At 36.0% G+C, this 23970-nt stretch overlaps 1 protein-coding gene across 1 annotated transcript in view; it reads left to right on the forward strand.

Moving 5' to 3' along the window:
* The window catches only part of GFRAL (GDNF family receptor alpha like), a 65704-nt gene extending 41985 nt beyond the window's left edge, over positions 1–23719 (forward strand). The window contains exons 7-9 of the mRNA XM_042937328.1: positions 20993–21088; positions 21175–21247; positions 23656–23719. Coding sequence (XP_042793262.1) covers positions 20993–21088; positions 21175–21247; positions 23656–23719 — 233 coding nt within the window. The remainder of the gene's footprint in view (positions 1–20992; positions 21089–21174; positions 21248–23655) is intronic.
* Positions 23720–23970: the final 251 nt, after the last annotated feature.

Here is a 23970-nt window from a genome sequence, read left to right on the forward strand (position 1 = left end):
CCACCCAGGAGCCCCTGGAGATCTTTCTCAGTCTTATTTCTTATTATTTGGGATCTAGAAGCAGTCAGCTTTCAGTGTTGGAGAGTCCTTATTTTTAGCTGATCTCTGTCTGAAAACCAGCTATTTTCCACTTGGCTTATATCTTTATTGTAAAACTCTGCACAATGCTGTCCAGAGTATTCAATTCACACCATCACTCTACCTCTTTCAAGTTGTCTTGATCCTTTTGGGATCTTCCAAGGTGCTTGGAGAAATGCCCTGCACAACTGTCTTCATGACAGAAGAAAGGAGAAAGTATTGGTTCTTTGGATCTGGTCTTTCACTTCTGAGGAGTGGTCCCATGAGCCTCGATTCCCTGGAAATTGTGGGTAGTTATCTATGAATGCCAAGTAGAGCCCAATGTACATTTCATGCTGCAGTGACAGAAAATCACTGAGGAGGAAAGAAGGAAGTGTATGGTGCAAAGTTCAAGGTAAACATTGTAAGGACGCATCTACACAAGGATAGATTAGGCATTTAGGGAAGCATTTTGATGGTAAAGAACAAAGATAAATACATATGCATGATGGCCTCATTCGGAGTGAAGGGATAATGGTATCATCATTCTGCCACCAACCTGGAGAACTGTGAGCACAGTGTAGGTCACTATTGTTGCCGGGAGGTTTGGTGTTATTAGGAAAACTTTGATGGATCAGCCTTAGGGAGAGACGATCTATTTTGAGGGGCCCATGCATAGCCACCATCTTTGCCACCTGAGTTGCTCTCTTCATGCTCATTGCACAGGACTTGGGTGGCTGAAGAGAGGGCATGATTGACCTCTACTGGGTAGATCATCAGTTTACCTGGTTGTTGAGGTCCTGTTCTATAGTAGATACTCTGCAAGGCATTAACTCAAGATAAAAAAGATCTGCCTACTTTGTACCACTACCATGGGTGTTTCCATATGCCTCTTCACCTCATTCAACTCACTTTGTCTACAATCTTCCAAGTTTGCTTTTTCCAAAAATTTGTTTTTTTTAAATTTATTTGCCTTGATATATTTATTTATAGCCTTGATATACTGTGGTCTCCATTTTGGGAACCAATGACTTAATGGATCTTATAATACTCAGCAGACTATTAGGGGCTATATTTCAAATGGCAAATGGTCTTTCACTACAGGTGGCATAGCCTTGCTGCAAAATGTGAGGGGTCTGTGATGTAATTCTCCTATTAGGCATTAGCAAAAACTCTACTTATTTAGAGTGTGAATGAGATTAAGTGGATAAAGTGCCCTTTATATATCAAATATTCTATACACTTTAATTGTCCTGTCTTTAAAAAAAAATCATTGCTTTTGGTCCCAGATTCAGGACTGGACCATTGGGTTTCTTTCCCTGATGTTTTACAAAGACTATACACATTGTTAGGAGTTTCTACATTAATGTTGCACTAAAGCCAGCTGGTTCCCCAACTCTATTAGGAATACTCTTTCCAATGTTAATGAAGAGCCTGAAGATCACAAAGACAACCTCAAAGTATTGAGAGGATGGAGATTAAATTTTTAGTTCTCAAACCTATTAATTTTCAGAAATATCTAGAAACTTTGTTTAAAATGCATTTTACCTAATCTCATTTATTCCAGTTCAGTGGGCCTGGGGTGGAGCTCAGAAATCTGTATTAAAAAAAAAGAAAATGACCCAGGTGGTTGCGATTTTCAACCAAGTTTGGGAACTGCTGCTCTAATCCACATGTGGGAAAAATCTGGTCACCGGCCATCAGTCCCAAAGCCTCTTTTCGCTCACACCTCTCAGAGAATGAGAAACGTCTGTGCTCAGAAAGGCAAGACTAATACCAGGCAGCTTTCAAGGTGGTCTGCTTTACCCCAGTGCCTAAAAACACAGTTGGCATACATTAGCCACTCAATAAATAGTTATTGAATGAATGAACACATGAATGAATGAATGAATGAATGAATGAATGAATGAACCAATGTCTACTGTGTCTCCATGGCAGCACTGTCTTCTGAATACTGTTGTTTTTCTTTCCCTTATTAGAACTCTTCTAATAGTACAGCTTCCTTATTAACAACCACACTCATTTATGTTTCCACTTAAACTGGAATTTTCAATTCAAATATTTGACCAAAAGAATCAGGAATTAACAAGACCAGGGTGCTACTGCTCACTTTAATAAAAACATTTCAAACCCCTTCTGCTTTCCAACACTTTTCCCCTTTATAGACCTATTTTCAAAATGTCTGAGTAGTAGGAAACTATTTTACATTTGATCCTGGGATGGTGTCAACTCTGTAAATAAACAGTTGATCCTAACAGTTTTGCTCTTAAATATGGGTATTTTCTTAACAAACTCTGCGAAATTATTATCTCTATTAATAACAAAGATAAAAAAAGATTATCTCCCAAAGATTTGTAAAACTAGCTGTCTCTTATTAAATATTAATACAGAAACTCCTAAAAATGTATATAGTCTTTTGAGATGCTTAAGAAAAGAGCCCTTCTAATTAGTACCTGTTTCTACCACTTAATTTCTTTTCTGTAGCCCTTTATCCCACCTGTCTATGGAGGCCTCATCTTTGATATCAAGATTGCTAGTAAGGCCATTTTATTTATCTTTTCTACATTCGATGGATAGATTCTATATTTGGCTGCATTTCGTCATACCTTACAACATTTCATACCTGTTTCCAGTGAAGGTCTCTATCTAAAACTAATATTTCCCTAGTGTAGATTTTAATAGAAAGTTCATTAAACACATCCATATATCTATGTAGGTGCATAATATATAGTTCTAAATTTTTTTCTAAACTGCGTAAAATTTTACACTTATTCTTAGTAAAGTCATTTAAAGATTGTGCAATATGGGTTTATAAAAGTTCAAACTCACTTTCATATATATTCTTAATTTTTTATTTGCATCTGATCACTAGCTGTCTGAGAAAGGAAGATTATAGACTATGAATAAAACATTTAGCTGAGTGAATTGTGGAAGATATTCCCATTGCAACAATACCCTCTCCCACTCTGTCCCTCTCACATATGGACACACACACCCCATCTTCTCTTATAGCCAATTCACATAGGTTAGTATTCCAGGAGCTTTATGTTAAGTTTTGGCTTTAAATAAATCACTTCATCTAGCCAAAACCACTGACTTTTTTTTGGTTTCTACACAAAACTCTAATTCAAGTCCAGTTTCCTTCAAATTCAGTCCAGGTGCTAAAAAAAGTCTCTTGTTTTTCCAAGGAACACTCGACAGAATTTCTCTTCCCTGTATTCATATTTATAACATAGCCTCTAAATAGTCTAGTATTTTGTATTTTCTGGATTAAAGTGGCTCCATAGTGAATTTGTAGTCCTTCGATTCATAGACACTCACTAATTAATGTATATTTTCCTCTTAGAAATTAATTATTATTCCTTAGGATCTTGTGTTGTTATTTGCAAACTCTTTTATATTCTTTAGAAGATGAGCATGTGTGGGAGCACCTGGGTGGTTCAGTTGGCTAAGCATCCGAATTCAGCTTGGGTCATGATCTCACGGTTTGTGGGTTCGAGCCCTGTGTCGGGCTCTGTGTTGACAGCTCAGAGCCTCCCTTTCTCTCTGCCTTTTCCCCTACTCATGCTCTGTCTCTCTCTCTCAAAAATAAATAAGCATTTTAAAAGTTTAAAAAATTACTTTAAAAAAAGAAAATGAGCATGTGTGTTATAAGTTAGCAATACAAAAAGTAATAAAAACAAACCAGTTCTTTAGCATGACTTTAGTTACCATCCAATGTAAAAATATGGATTCATGGTAAATTCTGTAACTTTGGCTTTTATGTTATTTCACATGTAGTCTTAGAATTCCAGATATTTATTTGGGTTTGGGGCCTCAGGGATAAATCATTGTATTTAACCTTTATGAGATTTCAAACCTAAAGTATAAACAGGGCCTCTTCTACCTGTTTCCTCCTCAGCCCCACTCTTGAATTTTGGTTAAAAATTGTGACTAGTGGCAATGCCTTTAATAATCAAATGATATGTTTGGAAATGTTAATATGCCTTATAGAGCACAACCATAGAGAGGCAATATGGTCCCAGCATGTCTGGGTTCAAGTAATTTCTCCACCGTTTATGAGACAGGTAACTGAAAAACTTATTCTCTTGTTGCCTCCATCTCTTGTCTGTGAAATATAAAATATAATTAATTCTAACCCAGAACTTTGGTGCAATGATTATATCAGTTAATTTATATAATAAAGTATCCAGAATGTAGTGAAATTCAGTAAATACTAACTCTTAATATAGATTTTGAAAGATCTGGAAAATAATTATGATGTCATCCAGGTGGTGTGGGAGCCAGAATTATTTCTAGATGATCTAAAGGTGTCATATTTTCTCAGGATAAGTGAGAATATGTATCTTTGGATAATTTTAGGGCAGATGATGAATTCAGACAGTTGCTTTCAAGCTTTAATGTGTATTAGAATCACATGGTTTCCAGTTAAAATGCAGATTCTGACTCTGTAGGTTAGGGATGGGGCCTCAGATTTGCATTTCTAAAAGCTCCCAGGTGATGCTATCATTGTTTGGCACAGAGGTCACACTTTGAGTAGCATGACCTAGACAACTTCTTAAGAACCTTTGAAGAAAAATATCTAATTTTATGTATGTATGCATGCGTGTGTGTGTGTGTGTATAAAATACTTTATATGTCTCATATATAACATGTCTGCTACTGAGAAATAAACCAACTTAATCAACCTGGTGCATTTTGTCAATGTAGTAATCTCTTTTCTGTGTACACTATGTGTGTTAGTACCATGAAAGAGTTTCAGTAGATGTCTTTATAATTGTAAAGCTCTTCTTGAGATAGTAGCTTAGAACAGTGCTTTTCAAACTTTAGCTCCATGAGAATCACCTGGAGGGCTTGTTACCACTGGGTCTTTACTCCTAGAGTTTTTGATTCAGTAAGTCTGCGATGCAAGTTGGGCATCTGCATTTCTAACCAGTTCCCAGGTGTTGCATTCTTAAGAATCACTGGCATAGAATGTTCATTGATTCTTTCCTGAAATCAGCCAGAGTCTAGCAATATTCTCTTACTTGAATGATCACCATAGGCATACACTTCTGAACTTCCACTGGAGACATTTCAACATTGGTTGTTTTGAAATACTGTGATATTGTGACTTATAATAAAAAATATATACTTGCTTTTCTATCCTGTTCCTGGCATAGAGCCCCTAAAATCCTTGGAATTTCCTGTGACAAGAGTGATAAAGTTATCTTTTGTTATTAATGAGGTGACTCTTGGAAAGCCTTTAGATAACCTAAGGATGGGGGCTGGTTGCCTGGGAAACCAACCAAGTGGTTAAAGGGTTGGAACTTTCAGTATCCAATCCCAACTTAACTTCTAGAGAGGGGAGAGGAACTGGAGGTTAAAGGCCAACGGCCAATGATTTAATCATTCATAGCTGTGTAATGAAGCCTTTGTAAAAACCCAAAGGACAGTGTTTGGAGAGCTTCCAGGTTGGTGAACACATGGAGATTCTTGGAAAATGGCACATCTGGAGAGAACCTGGAAGCTCTGCATTCATTCCCCATGCCTTCCCCTGTGCATCTCTTCCATCTGGCTGTTTCTAACTTACATCCTTTTATAAGAAACCAGTGATCCAGGAAGCAAAATATTTCTTGGAGTTCTGTGAGCCACTCTAGCAAATTAATTGAACACAAAGAGGAGGTCATGGGAATCTTTAATTTATAGTCAGTCATTCAGAAGTACAGATAACAACCTGGACTTGCAACAGGCATCTGAAATGGGGAAAAGAGGGAGGGGTCTTATAGGGCTGAATCCCTAACCTGTGGTATCTGATGCTATCTCAGGGTAGTGGTGTCAGACTGAGTTGAATTAGAGGACACCCAGCTGATGTCTTGAGAGCTGCTTGTTGAGGTGGGGGGAACCTCTCTCCTGCCACATTGGATTCGGACTCAGAACACCAAAAAGATACCACCCCTAGAATCATGATTCTTAAGTGTTTGAATTTGCTTACCAAGTCAGGGAACCAAAAGACCTCATCACCTCCCATTTATCCCCACACAATAAAACATCCCCAGAGTCAACAGCAAGAGAAGCACTGGTTTTGATTAAAGAATAGTGAAGTGATGCCTGTTTTGTATTACATATAAATTATTAATGTATCCCAGATGTATTTAGTGCCAAGGTTGTCATGTTATAAACATGAAAAAGTAAACATGGATCACTAGAAGAATGCTCACTGGCCCCAAAATTTCACTGTCCACATGATAACCACTGATCTAATAGATAAAAGTCATGCATCTAAAAGACATCAGAACAGTGTCATCAGTTGAATTTCAGCATCCAGCACATGGTATTTAGAAAGTAGTACAGAATGTGTGCTCCACACTGCATGAAATTAGACTTGGAGGTGAAGAGCAGCCAAAAGGTGAAGAGGGAAATTCACTGGATAAGGTTATTTGAGTAAGTCATATCTGCCATATTAACTTTTGCAACTTTAAAGGCCAGTTGTCCTGGTAGTTGGAATCTGCATCAGAACTCCACAAAAAGAATCATCTCAGGACCCATTAGTTCACCCCGGATTTGCTTAGCCTCTCAAGAAGGATAGCAGTGAGTAAGTTAGACTCCATTGTCAGGTTAGACTATGTGGAATGCTCTAACTTCTTTGATGGTGTACTTGGGGCTATTCTGGAAGGCATCAGTCTTTGCAATAGAGAGGTAGAGCCAACAGATGAGCTTCTACCATGCATTTAGCTTCATAGTTGACATCACTTGTTATGGAAAGCAATGACTATCAGGTGTTGGTACTCTTAGAGCAAATTATTACCTGCCTCAAAGAGACTGAAGACAGAGTAAAGAAGTAATGGCCAGGAGCAGATCTTTAAAACATTGAATTATTATTAATAATCCTAAGATCTGGGCAAACTCTTGAAAATAATCCTACTATTTGACAAACCACAATGAACATTTTAACGGATCTGCTTACAAACTCATCACTGTGAAGTGAAAGTGTGGAGGAAACTGAAGCTATAATAAGATATAATATCCTTTAAATGGTGGTTTAATAAACATCTAAAGTTACTGCTTCCCAGTTTAAAGCTGTACCCTGGCTATGAACACTAGTTTACTTATCTTTTGCTTACTCAGTGTCCTACAACCTGAGTATTTACTAAGTGTGAGACACGATCTTACTGATTTAATATGTCTTGATTAATTTTCACAAGCAATATATGAGGTAGGTGTTCTTTCTTTTACCTTAGAGGAAACAGAGACACCTAGAATTTGGTAACCTGTCCAAGGTCACACAGAAGGCAATAGATGCATAATTTAAACAAGGAGATTTTGGGGATCAGAAACTGTGATGTCAAAAAACAAAATATGCTCTTCTCATCTAATGGTGGGAAATTTAGAATTTACAACTGATGTTCTATCTCCCAGGGAGTATGTTTACATAACAAGAGAATTTCAGAAAAAAAAAATGTGTTTGTTGGGAGGCAGTATGGAGTAATAAAAAGAACAAGAACTAAGCAACAAGTTTGAGCCCTACCTACACATGGTGGTTTGAAGGAGGTCAGTTATTCCCTCCTTATACCTCACATTTCTTGCATATTAAATTTGGGTAATGGTTTAACAAAAATAGATGACCTCTGATATTATATGTGCTTAATATTCTCGGGCTAGATGACTGAAGATATTTTTGATGCCACTGCACTTTCCACAAACCTCGTCACTGCCTGCAAATTGGGATATATCTGAAGTGATATATTTTTTTTTATGCCCAAAGACAGCCAAGAACTTTTTCTTTCTATGGTTATGCTAAAATTTTAAGATAGTGTGTATCATTTCTTTTTTTGCTCTTGAGAAATACTCATGCCCTCAGAGATCTTAACTGAGATTTGTAATAAAATGGTTTTCTCTAGTGCTGGATTACTTTTTATTGTTTTGTTTCCCCAAATTCTAAATAGCTTCATAAATAACATATTTCAAACTCACGATATAACCATGATAGAGCATGTGTAATTGTTTCTATTTTTATGTTTAAATCTATAAATTTGCATTATTTTTTCAAGGAATATGATCATTTTCACTCAGGGCATATTTAAGATATGAGGTGGGACTTTTGCTACGTACAAAGCCAATAAGTTGGCCATTATTTGCCCCTGTAATTAGGCACTACTGTGTTATGTGTGTGTGTGTTGGGGGGGGGGGGACTTTTGTTTAGTATATGTAAAGAGAGAATCATTAGCTATTTTAATTGAGGTAATTTAAAATTAGATTACAGAAAGAGACCGATCTTCCTCTCATCCCCCTGAAGATTTGACTATGAGAGGCCTCATATCTGGTTGTGCCTTCCACCTTCATTGGCTAAGATTTCAATCAGGTACTCTAAGGAATAATCTGGCAGGTTTCTCTTAGGACCCTTCAAAATTCAAAACTCTCTCAAGGGAAGAGACATGGAGGGGATAGCCCCTAAAGATGTAGCCCACTCCAGTGGAGACAAACGCTGGTTTTAGTTTCACCACTAGGTTTACTTGCGTGCAAAAGTTACCAATAAAATCCAGCTGTTTTAAATTTTGTCTACAGACCTGAAACCCAGCAAATTTGGCTTGGCTTCCTATTTTGCAGAAAATGTTTCACACGGCTGTAATCTGGAAAGACTGAAGTGTACAAACCCTTAACAGAAACAACAGGAGAACAGCTGTCTCCTACCTTCACTTTCTCCCACCTCTACCCTTAAAGCCTTGGGTGTTTTTAACAGAGGGGAAAATGTCTGCCTCTGAGCATGAAAGATGGTATGAATCATCCATGACTACCTTTGTTGTTTGCTCTAAGCCAAAAAGGAAAGATTAAAGAGTTGCCATTGATGAGTGAGACAACTCAACTTTTGGCATCACTAGAGAAGGAAGGAGCATTTAAGATCATGGAGAGAAATAAAACAACAAAACAATACTGTTACAATTTGAACAATAACAGGCTTCAGTATGTGAAAGCATAGTGTTATCTTTTCCATTTTCCACTCTCGTGCTTTCATTGGCTTCATATAATCCCCTTGTTGCCTATAATTGGGGATGGAGTTAGTGCCAAAGCTGCATAAAATAAGCAATCTTTCCTTTATACTTTCTGTGCATCATGATTGTGTATGTGAAGTCATAAAAATAATTTATTATGAGCATGTGTATTCCTGGCTTAAAGAGCCAAGTATTCTTGTGACAACAGTATAATAGCATCACATGTATTCCCATAAAACACCATATGTGGGCACTTAATAGTTATTGCCCTGGCACCTATATACTGGGATATCATCTTAAAGGGAGACTCCTTAGAGTAAAGAACATTTGGCAGTCAGACAAATAAAATCCTGTAGATGAGATAGGTGAACAAGGAGTAGAGACAATTATTAAGAATTCACTGATAACGACAATCTTTCATCTTCCGTTAGTTTATCAGATTGTCTCAAACCTCTTTCTAGAGGTTTTTTTTTCCCCCCATGGGTTCAAGAAAAACTTTTACAGCGTTGCCAACATCGGCAAATGTTCTCTCAGTCTCAAATTTGCAAGAATGCCCTAACATCACACAGATATGTAGCAAACCGTAAGAATGGGCACAGCATAATTTTTCTTCTTCTAAATATTATTCCTTGAAAAGGATTTATTTGGGGTTTGTGGTACAAATCACAGTGAGTAAACTGGCTTTCAGTAGATAAGTAGATAAGTAGATAAGAGTGTGCAGAATGGACGAAAGCTGCTATATGGCACGGTGTGCTTGCCTGGTGATATGATGAGAGTGTGCATCTGTGACAGAGACTATTGCTCATTGTCCCTTTCCTTTCCACTGGCTTTCAGCTTAGGGTGGAATGGCTTCCTTTGGTTGCCACTGAGCCCGGAGAGTGGCTTTACCAATCCCAATATGCTTTGAGTATTCAGAAAACCCTGGGACTGGTGTTTGACTATTGCATTAGCACCTTATTCAAGTGGCCAGACGGTCACTGTAGGCATAGGATAGGGACTTTCAAAGTAACTCAACTGAAGACAGAGGCCAGAGCCCACTCATTCCAGATTGTATGTCTACTTTAGTTGAGAGTCAAGGTGATCTGCAAGGAGAAAAGCCATATAAATTGGACTGTAGTGCTTTCTCCAAAGGGCAACTTAGCTTAGTGATACACTGCTGTGTGTCACTGGGGTCTATGTAGGAAGATGCCTCTGTTGATGTCTTTAGTGTCTAGGCAGCTATGATTCAGTACTTGCATCTCTCTTCACTCACTCTTCCTAGTGTAATGGCCTGAAACTTACAATAGTATTTTGTTTTAAGTACATATGGTAGTTATTACATGGAAAATGTACACTAAGCATATGTCTACAACCCTAATAGCTCCTTCCAACACTTCTATACGGCTGCTTCCACCCAGTCAATTTCTCTCACTGTTCTTTGGCCCAAATTTCCATTCCAGCACCACTCCTCCTCAACAATGGAAATATTGTTGCTTTGAATTGTTTTGTTCTTTTTTTTTTAAGTTTTTATTTTAATTCCAGGTAGTTAACATACAGTGTTATATTAATTTCAGGTGTACAAAATAGTGATTCGACATTAATTTGTTTTGTTCTTTTAATACTGCCAGGTAGCTGAAAGGGAACTTTTGAGGTGTAACATCTTTTACTGATACAAATATATACATATATATCTTTTTCAATCAGTAAATTACTTAGCAATTACTATCTATGTATCTTCTTACTCTCCACCAACTGCTGGTTTTTTCAAAGGCCTTTACTTACTAAACTTAAATCCCTGACCTCTTCTCTCTTTCTAGTTATGAACTTCTATTAGCCTACCATAATGTGGTTTCGAATTTTATCTCCCTTCTGTCCACCTTCTGCCCTCCCTTCTGTCCAACCATGTGTTTTCCATTCTCTACCAGTGAATCTCCATCCTGACCATTCTCTATATCTAGGTCATTGGATTAGGAGACATTCAAGAGCAAAGAGGGTTGGTAATGTCTCTAAGTTTCAGTTCTCTCATTTATAAAATGAAACTAGAATACCTAGCTTTGCAAGAGTTTTTTGAGGATGAAAATATTAAAACTCATATTAGGATAAGCAGGGTTTGTGGAATCTTTCATGAGAAATAATGTGCATCTGTAGGGAGGAAGAGAAAGGAAAACAAGGGTAAGAGAAGGGATTCCTTTGATGGTTCTTTTTCTCTACCCCTTGCCCCTTCCTATCCTCCTTTCCTTCCTTCCTTTCCTTAGAACAATCTTGGGCCAATTCACTGAAGTATCCTAAAACATCAAGTCGTCTCAAGAACCTAAGAGTCACCTCTCATTTAGTCCTCTGCGTTTTCGGTATCAAATAAAACTCCAAAATTGCAAAATGTTTAATAACTATGTAATATACCGAGCACTTCATTTGTGTTCTTTTCACATACTGTCTTGTTTAATTTGGAACAATCAGTGCTGTGGTAAGCATTATCCCATTTTAAAAATAAAGGAGCAAAGTCTCAGTAAGTTGCCTAAAATGACAGTGCTGAGGTGAGGCCGAGCTGGTTTCTGATCCATACCTAATTCTAACATCTGTGCCTGCTATGTTTGAAATGTAACCACACACTGTCTCTCTTCTCTACAATACTTTCTACCACCTATTTTTAGTTTTCATCTTCTCACATCTGAATTGTTTCGTAGTTAGTCTCCTCACCAAATGAGCCGATTCACTATGACTAGACTAAGTCTCCAGCTCTGTCCTGATCATGCTATTTCTGTCTGCAAAAGGCCTCTGTTGCTCTCCAGTGCTTCTTCTTTCCAACCTCAGCTGGGGTCTGAGGACAGAGAGATCACTAAACTTCATCAGATTCCCAAGAACACCCTGAATGCAAATCAGTCTTATTTCTCCCCATTCCTCAAATGTGTACCTTCCCTTAGCTCTCCCTGGTTGGTTCCCACGTCACTTTATTTAAATTATTTCCCTTACCTGAAACTAGATTGAGAACTTCATAAGAGCGGGGTCATGTATCATCCTACCAATATATTCCCATGCTGACTGCCATGGCGCTAGTTTTGAAGTAGGAAGTAATTACTTATCTGGAAAATCTTTATGTGGGTCCAAATATGGTGGTTTCTGCTACGGGGTCCTGTGGACATTCATAGGTGACTAGGTGTAAATGATCCATGAACCCCTTCTCGTTCTGCTGGAATGGGTCTCCTAAGTAGAGGGCAGATTTTAAATTCTCCATGTCCCCTGAGGACAAATTGAGAAATTGAAATATGGCAGATTAACTGGCAGCAAATATGGAATTAATGTTGCATCACACCAATCTCTCTAAGGGGCAATAGGAGTAGCCTTTGTGGGTCAGGCATCTCCCAAACCATAGGTTAAAAAATTTGCTTAACTCTCAGGAATAGAGAACAAGAGAAATTGTGGTGTCAGGTACTTGTATATATGTATGCTTAATAGAGGAAATGCTTATAAATGGTGCCTGTATTCAGGAACACAAAATACTATTAGTATGATATTATCTGGCTTTCCATTGACTAAATAAAAATAATTATCCTCAATAAAAATCCTATACCTACTCAAAATACATAAATATTTGTCTATCAATCACATATGCCGATGTTTTCTAAGTTTTTGTTTTGTTTTTAAAAATTTTATAAACATTTATTTATTTTTGAGAGACAGAGAGAGAGAGCATGAGTGGGGCAGAGACAGGGAGACACAGAATCTGAAGCAGACTCCAGGCTCTGAGCTGTCAGCACAGAGCCTGATATGGGCTCAAACTCACCAACCTTGACATCATGACCAGAGCTGAATTCAGATGCTTAACCTACTGAGCCACGCAGGCACCCCTTCTAAGTTTTTTGTTTTTTGCTTCTTTTTTAAGTGGGTTCCTAGACATATTCCATGGAGAAAATAAATTTAGGTAAAGTGTCCCTTCTACTATAGTAAAAAAACAAAACACCACCAACAACAACCTAGAAAACACTTGTAGGAAAAAAAAGGACAGAATTTATTTTGTCAAATCTAAAATTTTCCAATCAGTTACTTATAAGATGTTTTATTTGGCTAACACATAAAAGGGTTCTACAGGAATCGTGTTTCACAGAAAACATTTAGATAACTTTGCCTCTTCTAACAAACTTTGAATTGACTGTGTCCACTTGAAATCAGGTTTCTGAAATCGAAAATAACGGGGGGTTCTGCTTCAGTGAATTGGCCCAAGATCTTTCCAAGGAGAGAAAGGAAGGAAAGATGGATAGGAAAGGAAAAGGAACTATCAAAGGAATCCCTTCTCTTAGCCTTATTTTCCCTTCCCATTCTCCCTATAATTGTACCTTCTTTCTCATGGAAGTCTCCAAAAGCCCTGTTTATGCTAATATGAGTTTTAATATTTTCATCCTCAAAAAAATCTTGTAAAGCTAGGTGTACTAGTTTTATTTTATAAATGAGAGAGTTGAAGCCTAGAGAAATTCTCAAAATTCTTTGCTTTGGATATCTCCTAATCCACTGACCAAAATATTAACTCTTTGCCCATCAGTATAACAAACCTGACCATTAGAATTCATTGCCAAATAGTTTCTTAATACATTATTGTTGATTGGGTGACCATATGCATTACAGATGGGACTCTGAATTTTCATTTACAAAACTCATAATATGTGAAAAATATGTGATTTATCTAATGACCCTGGGTTAATGTCAAAGAAATAACTAAACATCATATAATCATACATTATTTGGTATATGTCACTACACAGTGACAGATGTGCTATTTCAAATGTAAAATTGCTAATATATGCTTTTTGGCCATTAGATAATTGCATAGGCATGGCATTATGATGGCCATATTATATTGCAAATTGAATAAATATGGTGTCTATTTTTAAGAAGTTTGCTATTTAAGGAAAACCAACAACATATATCATCCTTTAAATTCAGCTTTCTCCTAGAAATTTGCAAATTTATGTGCAGGGAAGAGATACTGCAATTATATACTTTTTTTCCCATTTTAAAACTCAATAATTTATAAAACTTTCTGAATTATTTAATCATTCCAAATGGCTATGAAGACTTTCCAAAATGTATCCCTTTTCTTCATTTTTTTCCTAACTCTCTTTTCCCTGGTGTTTTCAATCAGTTTATGAAAAATTGTGTAAGCTAGCCAGGTGAAGTCTTACACATTTTCAAAAGGGCAGACATTAGGGAATCATTCAATTCCAAGTGGAAACATCAGAAAGCAAAAGCTATCTGGACAATTAATGTATTGTCACATATACTTTTTCATAAAAATATTTCTGTATGTTAGAAACCTCCATATAGAAAAACAAAAAACTATGAAATTGATTAAATACAGTGTAAATTATTCCCACTCTTATCTTACTTTTGTCTCATTACAAGCTCTCCTAGTGCTTGTATAATATAATTCAAGGTAAAAATTACTCTTAAATTTCAGGAACACATTTTCCCCCAATAAATTCATTCCAGATAGAGGCAGTTTTTAAACAGTGGGGTTATTTTATATATTTATCCAAGATTCAGGTTGTATCAATATAGACACAGATTATAGCAACCAAAGAAATAGCCAAGTCTGATTTTAAACAGTTATAACTGATCTTTTGTGCATTATTCTTTGTGTGCCCTTTGCTGTTGAACACTCTGGAAAGCTTTATGTATAGTCCTAATTCTACATCTGTAAAAACAGAAAATGCTCATACTGATATCATAGTCTAAGATAACTACCTTGAAAATTGCAGCATTTATTTTTTTAAATTTCTGTTAAATGTCACAGTTTAAGTGGTTGATTTATTCAATTACACTGAAAATGATTAACATATTTCAGAAGGGTGCACAAGTTGAAACATCTTACAGGTGTATATGAGTCATTTCAGAAGCTTTAGTTATTAGCTTTATGTCACCTTTTCGATTGCAGATTTCAGCAACAGAAACATACATGGTCATTTGCAAGCAGATATTACTATTAAATGCTTCTTATTGTGCAACACTATCAAATACAACTTGCCCCTCTTACTTTTCAGGGTTATTTCTCAATCCAATTGGCTGCCACACCAGGCAACATTGAGTGTTTTACATACTTTTGTAGATTGCATCTTTACTATTTACCAAATCTGTGATCTTGGACAAGACAACTATTCTGAGTCTGAGGGTTTTTTTTTTTTTTTTTTTTTTTTTTTTTATCAAGTTGAGATAATAATTCCTATTTGGCTAGATGTTATAAAGTTTAGCAGTGTTTGTCAAAGTGCCTTTTAAAGTATGAAGCATCATATATACAGAAGAAAAGCATTTTGTGTATTGGATGAGTATGTATATGCATTTCTTTCTGTGTATGTGTGTATTCTGTCAGCAGCAGCATCTGGGGAGTTGTAAGAAATTCAGAATTTCTGCCTCATCCCAGACTTACTGACTCGAAATTGGCATTTTAAGGTAAACTGAGATTCATGTTAAAGTTTGAAAACCATTGCTACATGAGGTCTCCTTACAGTCTGATCTTACTCTCTCCACAAAAACAAACATACATGTATGTAGCAACCAGAGGGCTAGGCAAAAGAAGGTAGGTTTATCATGAGGTGATAAAAGAGAAGTCTAGAATACTTTATATTTTAACTAGAACTGACCATCAACAGTAGTGGAAAGATAGAAGGTGTGAAATGGCTCATTCCTAGAATAGTTTTACTTGTGTCAACAGTGAGGAAGAATGGAAAGTCTGAATTAGATCATCTAAGGAATCCCATCCAGTTTGTAATTCCGCTATATATACATAATCACATATTTATTGACATATACTCTAACCATGAATATTTAATCCTATTTTCAATCTGTATCTTTAGATATGTTTTATATGAGCCCACAGGTGACATATATTTTTAATTCCAAAAGTAAAATTATTGCCTTCTAAGTCAATCATAGTGGGCACCTGGTTGAATCAGTCAGTTAAGTGTCTAACTCTTGGTTTCAGCTCAGGTCATGATCTCATGGTTCAGAGGTTAGAGCCCCACTATCAGGTTCTGCACTGGTAGGACAGAGCCTGATAGGGATTCTCTCTCTCTCTCTCTCTCTCTGCCCCTCTCCATTGGCACTGTCTCTGTCTCTCTCAAAATAAATAAATAAGATTAAAAAAATAAAATAATCTAGTGTTGGTTATCAGATACCGATACATAATTTGCATTCTAATTGCTGTCTCAGTTGCTATTTCATTATTTGCAGAAACTATTAAGGAAAATGTAGAAAATTCGAGATATTTTAGTAGTGCAGCTGAGACTCACTATAATCTCTAAGCAAATCTACTTGACGTGTGAACAACACTGTTATTCAACAGAGGGCCGAAGAGTAGTTGCCAGGCTTGTCAATACCGCCATTCACTAACACTGAGCTTTTTGGTTCATGCCAAAAGATCAAGGCAAATGTTCTACAGGGTACACTTATTCAAGGAGGCGTTTTTTGCTTTTGTTTTTGTTGACATACAGAGAACTGTACATATTTAATGTATACAGCTTGATGAGCTTCAAGGTAAATATACACCAGGAAACTACCACCACTATCTACACCATAAGTATAATCTGTATCACCTCCACAAGTTTCTTCCTGTCTTCTATTTGCTATTATTTTGCATGTGTGATAAGAGCATTTAACTTAATAGGTACCCTCTGAGAAAATGTTTAACTGTAAAATATAACATTGCTAGCAATAGGCGCTATGGCGTATAGTAGGTCTCTAGGACTTACTCATTTTGCATAACTGAAATTTTGTACCTTTGGATTATGTTGGAGGAGGTCGCCAGAAGATATTACTGTTGGTTGACATGTGAGCTATACCAGGACAATTGGAGGATCCTTGCCACCTTCCCTGTTCTTGGAATATGCATTCTATTCACTGTTCTCATAGCCAGAGGTGTTCCAAAGATGCAGCCTTGAGAGAGCAATGTGTTGTTGAGACCATATGGACTGTCTGTGTGGCTGAACCCCATTTAAGACATCTGTATAAACTTTTACTTTTCTGGTGGGTGAGTGCCAAGATCTACTATCTTGTGAGTGCCCAAGACAAGCCTCGTATATAAGTTCCCTTGTTAAAACAGCCACCTACAAATCTGGAATGGCTTACCTTTTTCTTTAGTTTTTCCTTGCCCTCTGTGTATGGGGGGCTGATTATAGATTTCATCAGGGAATTCCTGAGGATTGCAAACTAGCAGGCTAATACCTCTAAGTTTCCCTTTCTCCCTACCCCCTGGCAACCATTTGTTTACCCATACATAGTGCAAGAAGATAAATCTAAGACATTGTTTTATCTTCTTTGGAGTTTATGCCCTAAATAAATTAATGTGCTTTGCTGATGCATGTTATGTCTATTAAGGTCAAGCATATTATTTGCTCAATTTACTTTTTACGACATACATCTTAGAAGCAGTGGAGTTATATTGTCATTGTGTGTTTTTAATACCTCAGTTTATCACATTACTAATGTATTGTTTTTTTCATACTTTAAAGATGTTTATATATTTTCCTTTCTTCCCAACTGCAATGCTTTTTAGATTCATCTTAGAAGGTTTTATACACTAATAATTGAAAGAGTCCATGATACATGGAATATCACTACTGATCATTAAGTGAAAAAATTGAAAAATTATTTCCAATTTGGGAACTGAAATACCTTCAGGTGAGAAAATAATGGCCAGATTAGAAATAGCTCCAATCCTTGGATATGCAAGAAGGTCGTCCTCGAATTTTCATTCTTACTATGATATTGCCATGGTATTGGCAATATATTCCTTAAAAATGGAAAGAAGACAATAAAATTTAACTATCCATGTGATACATTAACAATTAAAATAAATAACTATAAAATATATTTTTTAAATTATTCTCTGCAAAAGTTTTTTTGTGATTATATTTACTTTCTATTTCAACTATTCTGACATTTATTTTTAATTTTTTAAGTGTTTTTATTTTTGAGACAGAGAGAGACAGAACATGAGCAGGGGAGGGGCAGAGAGAGAGGGAGACACAGAATCTGAAGCAGGCTCCAGGCTCTGAGCTGTCAGTACGGAGCCTGATGCGGGGCTCGAACCCACAGACTGTGAGATCATGACCTGAGCTGAGGTTGGATGTTCAACCAACTGAGCCACCCAGGCACCCCATGACATTTATTTTTAAATCATTAGATTTTATATGATGTATCATATCTTTAATTATGTATTTACCATATCATATAAATTATACAAAGTAAAGTTTTAGATCCCATCAGTCCTCAGCCACTGCTGCACAAGGATTTTGAAAAGAAAAAAAAAAAAAAAGGAATGATCAGATCTCTGTAGCATTTGGGGAGAACACTATTTAAATTTGTCCTTAACATAAGGCTGAAATTAATCTTGATTTCCCGTCAAATGTACAGGGATTTTACAATATAGTTCATAATAGTGTTTAACTCCTCTAGGGTACGAGTTAAGATAAACAAGTTACTGACAGTGTTTATCTATAAATATAGCAGATGGTGTGGGACCGAGGTTGGTTATTAACTCTGCCGACTTTAATTTCATGGTTATAAAACATTGTAAACCTCACTGTTTATAAACGGCAGAAGAGAATCTCCAATGGGCTTCAGTAGCCAAGAAACCCTCTGTAACATTAATCTCTCTAACTGATATTCGGTATCCTCCTAGGGGGCAATATTTAAGATTGTGGAGTGATTGCTAGACACATTAAAATTTTCACTGGGATCATTAGCTAACATTTCTGTCATTGATCTATTATAACTTTGTTAATGAGTTCCATGTGAGTGAAATTTAGTGAATGAGACGATTCTTTCTAAATTTTGCTAGGTGAATGTTTAACAATCACTTTAGGCAGATATATTTAAAAGGTAGCCTAATTTGTCAAAATAGTGACCTTTTTTCTTATGCAAAGATGAATCATTGTACCTAACTAGACCAAATGTACTTAGGGATAGAATTTCATAAAGGAAAATATAGCATCATTCACATAATTATCCAATGTACATTATATATGTTTACATTTGAACCATGAATCTGCCTCAAAATGCTATAGAATTAAAACATTTTTAAATGTTCACAACATCACAAAATGCCATAGATTTTTTTTCTTTTTTTTTTTTCTTTTTCTTTTTCTTTTTTCTTTTAGAGAGAAAGAGAGCATGAGTGGGGGAAAGGGGCAGAGGGGCAGAGAAAGAGAATCTTAAGCAGGCTCCACACCCAGCATGGAGTCTGACACGGGGCTATCTCAGGACCCTTGAATTATGACCTGAGCTGAAATCAAGAGTTGGACACTCAACCAACTGAGCCACCATAGAATTTTTTTTAAAGTAAAACTACTCTTCATATTCTGAATTGATTTGAATTAAACTTTTAATATAAGTTGTTTCACTAAAATTTGTAAGATAAATTTGATTAAGATTTGTCCAAAAAAAGAAACCACTAGTATAAAAATGGTATTTGAAATAGTTCAATTTTTCTATTCTAACTTTAGTGAACAACAAAAAGTATTTTATAACCAAAAAATTGAAAAAAAAATTACACAATCTACCTTTATTATTTTACACTTAGAAGAGTAATGTAAACTGATTGCATTACAGATTTTTCAGTTCCTAAGAAAGACTTCTAGAAATATATAAAAATCCAATATGTAAATCAGAATTTAAAAATCTTGAGCTAAAATATTTTCACTGCATTAGAGTTTAGACTTCTCGAAAATAGGTTTTCTAATAAAAAAAAAAAAAAACCCTCACTTTTCTACCTCTTATGTTTGGCTCCTTCTCTTGGCCCCACCCTGAGACCTTTGTTACTGATCTGAAGTCTGTCTTCTGTGGTTTCTGGTGATTATTCCTAACATAGACCTCAAATGTTGGCTTCCAAGCAGTTGGCTTCTGAACAGCAGCAACGCCAGGTGGAGAGAGGATGGAATGGGACTAATGGTAATATGTCTTCTCATCTCCCTTCCTACTCAAACCCTATTGTCACTCATTGTCATCACATGTATTTCCACTATGTGATGCACTCATTTCTATAAACAGCAGTCTACTCATACTTAGTGTTCCAGTTCTCAAAGTACATGAAACAATCAGAGAGGACAGCAAATCCTGTCTCAAGAGGAAGATTTATCTCATGAGATCCTCCACCTTTTTGAAAGACTCAAATTCTACCTGAATCTTCACCATCAAAGAAATTGGTTATTGGGCTATTGGTATGTTTGACGTTCATATTTGCATTGAATTGAGTCAAAGCTAGGAGTGATTTCACTTCAAATTATCAGTGAAAGGCACCTAAAATGAACCTGTTAATTAATTTTAAGGATCACACATTTTTCTCTTGTGAATTGTGAAGTAAGGTAGAAATGCATTTAGCAAAATACTCCCATGAAGACTACGGCCATAGAGCAGCCAGGAGTTTCCCCTAAGGGTAACAAAAAAAAGGTAGCAATAATAGAAATTGAAGGAATTTAAAAGAGACATAATAGTGAAATAAGTAAAGTTGCATGTTGAAGTCCGAGTGGAGGGGTGAACAGAGTGATTGTAGTTTAGAAAGTCTATTGGAATTCATAAATACAGTGAGTCTTAGGAAGAATTGATATTGTTAAAATCACATTAAAACAACAATTCTTGTAAAAAAGGAATCTTTTATTTATCATAATGGGTAGCCTAAACTTGCTGCTTTTTCCCCCTAGTCTTTGTATAAAGTGCAATGAACTGTCATAAAATGTAATCCACTTTTCTAATTATCGTTTGGAAAAAAAAAAAAAAGACAAAACAGTTTCTGTAAAGAAATGATCCGATTAAAAGGTAGAAAAAAGAGGTGTTAAAAATGTAAGGAAAGTGCTCCCACTTTTATCTTTATCAGATTTTATTAAGATAGTGTGATAAATAAGCTGCTGATCTGTAATACAATATAAAACAAATTGCAACCCATGGAGAAAAAGTAATGTGAAACATTTAAATACTGTAATCTCATTTTCATTATTCTCTTTCAGATTACCCGACCCTGTCTAATGTCAAAGGCATTGCATTGCATAAAAGAAAACATGCGAAGGAAATAACTCTAAGTGGATTTCATTCCCCCTTCAATGGTCAGTTAAAAAAATCTATACTCTATTTTTACTATTTATTCTCACTAAAAATCCGTTAATTTTTTTTTTAAATCTTGTGTTTCTAGGAGAAGTAATCTATGCTGTCATGTGCATGACAGTCACCTGTGGAATCCTTCTCCTGGTTATGCTCAAGCTGAGGTAACTGGATACAACTCAGAAGGGAAGGGTTGGAACAGAATCAGCCTAGTTAAAGCACATTTCACAATGGCAGACTTTACAAAGGGCCTGAGAATGAAAGCTTCTCTGTTAAGACATACTAAATCATTTTTTAATGTGGGATAGGTCCATGGAAATGTTACTCTACGTCTTCACATGCAAGAGAAATGTGATCAGGGAGAATTTTTTTATGTTGCATTTTACAAGCACATGTGCATTGTTCCCCCCAATTAAACTGTTATCAATCTTTCCCCTGGTTTTCCTACAAAATCCGAGTTGAACTTTGCTGCATTCCTTATTCAAATCATTTGCAGAATTGATCAGCTAACAGCACGGAGCTGTTGTGTGCTTCACACAGTTTATATTTATCTGAAGATTTCCTCTTCCCTCTAATTTCTTATGTGCAAAAAAACTTTGTTCATGTTTTAATATGCAATTATTAAAAGAGAGATTTAATGAGGCCTCCCAAGGACCCTTAGAAAGACTTATTACTATTTCCTGACATTCATTCACTCTTTCTAAATCTTTTTCCTTGGCTGCCCTCGTTGCTGGAATGCAGTAATGTTCCAGCGGCCATGCGAGACTTAACATTAGCGATATATCAATCTCTAGATTTCTAAATGTCCAAGGTCTAAATTTTTCCACTTATTTAACATTGACAAATAGGTATAAATGGTGTCCATCTGCTTACCTTTCATTTAAGAAAACTCGTATTTATAAATCAATGATGTTCATTTGCTTATTCATTATACATGTGTGTATATTTGCGTATAGAGTATCATGTAATGAAGAAATATATGTCTGTTTGCATATATGAATATATATCATGTACACACACACACACACACACACACACGTAAAATACTTATCAGTACGATGAGGCCTAGCAAAGAGCACCGGCAATAGACATTTCTCTGATGACATTCACTGAGGAGGACTCCGTAAACTATCCAGTGCGCGCATACGTGTTGCTCCTTCAGAAAACTGGCGCTGTTGAGGCCTTGACAACCAAGCAGATAAAATCAAAGACTTAAGTGAGGAGGTGTAGGGCAGTACCAAGAGCTCAGGCATAGGAGTCTATGTTCTGCCTAAAGATATTCAAATGTATTTATTTTGAAATGTAATATCTACTTGTTGGATCCCACTCCACTGAACCATTAACTTGGAGCTTACCAACACCAGTACCCAAACGCATTGCTTTTCTCCAAGGCTTTAAAAGCTGTATTTGTATGAGAAGATGTTTCTTGGGTTCCAAGATACAGTTTAAAGGCCAAATAATTAGAATCATTTTCTAAGGGGGAAAATGACATTGGGATTTATTAAACTTAACTTTATTTGGTTTAAAATATTTGAGAGCACTGTTCAGTTACTGGGCCTACCTAGACATTCCATCACAGACATATTGTTCAGAGAGGCACAGATGGTTTTCTAGCCTAGCAAAAATCTTACCTTAATTGTTCTGAATCTTTATTTCTTAGGCAAACATAATGTGTAAAGTTAATATCTACCACACAGGCCAATCAGTTTTTACAGATTACCGTTGTGCCATAAATAAATAAGGTGTTGCCTATTGAAATTCCCTGTGTGTCAGCTTTAAGTTCATTTCCTTTCTCATTTGCATAGAAAGGCCTCTCCCTTCATTGCATGAGACTGTGGATGTTTTAGACAAAAATCTTGAATTTACTGTAATGTGTATTTTAAGGCGAATCCTTCATACTCTTAAGTATACCACATTTAATTACAGATTATTTTCTATACAATTTAAAATTGATCCTTAACCCTTAATCTGAATGATCCAGAAAGTAAATGATCTAGGTTAAGTAAATGACAAAATTATACGCTGTCATGAAAAGAACAAAGCAAACAAAAGCATCAGTAACAACAAAGCTCATGTTACCCTACATCTGGAGATGACTGGTGCTTCCTTAATGAAAGAAGGCTGATAGCCACTTCAGACATTTTTCCCTCTCTTAGTGGTCAGTCAGGTTTAATCCATGTGAATACCTTCTGCAACACAGGTTAGCATTTTTACATTTGTTTCATGTTATGCAAAATTAAAACAACCCTCAGTCTTCAGAGAAATTTGCAGAGAAACCAATAACTTAAATGTTAATATTTAAAACTTAAAAATTAAATAAAGATAAATAATTGGAAACTTAAATGTAATTTAAAAGATTCTTTAAAAAAATGATTTCTTGGCAATCACAGTTAAATGCATGATGCTTCTTAGAAAGACCATAAGATATTTGACTATTGGGACTTTACATTCAGAAACTTGATTATGTTTTTCTCTCTGGGCATAGAATCCATCCAACACTAAGCACACAGAAGCTCATTTGTAAAAATCATGAGAATGGCATGTGTTAACTTTTACTTTTACTTTTATATAGAACTTCCAGAATATCAAGTCAAACAAGAGATCATTCACCAGTCCAAATACTGGAGGACTTATGATTCATTAAGAGTCACGGATCATTAACAATCACTTTCTTTACAGGAAGTCTTTGTACCAGTCAACAGAATATCCTATCTGCCATCAATAAGGAAAATGTGAAGATGGATCTGATGATATTAGATCGTTAGTATAATAATATAAGAAATGGTAATATGGCATGGTGTTAGATTTACTTTTGTCTTAAGAAGATATTCGAGTAAAAATGTCTGGTGGTAGCTTTTATGACATTGGTAGAAAATTTAAGTTTCCC

Source organism: Panthera leo, chromosome B2 (genome assembly GCF_018350215.1).
Source record: "Panthera leo isolate Ple1 chromosome B2, P.leo_Ple1_pat1.1, whole genome shotgun sequence".
Classification (NCBI taxonomy): Eukaryota; Metazoa; Chordata; class Mammalia; order Carnivora; family Felidae; genus Panthera; species Panthera leo.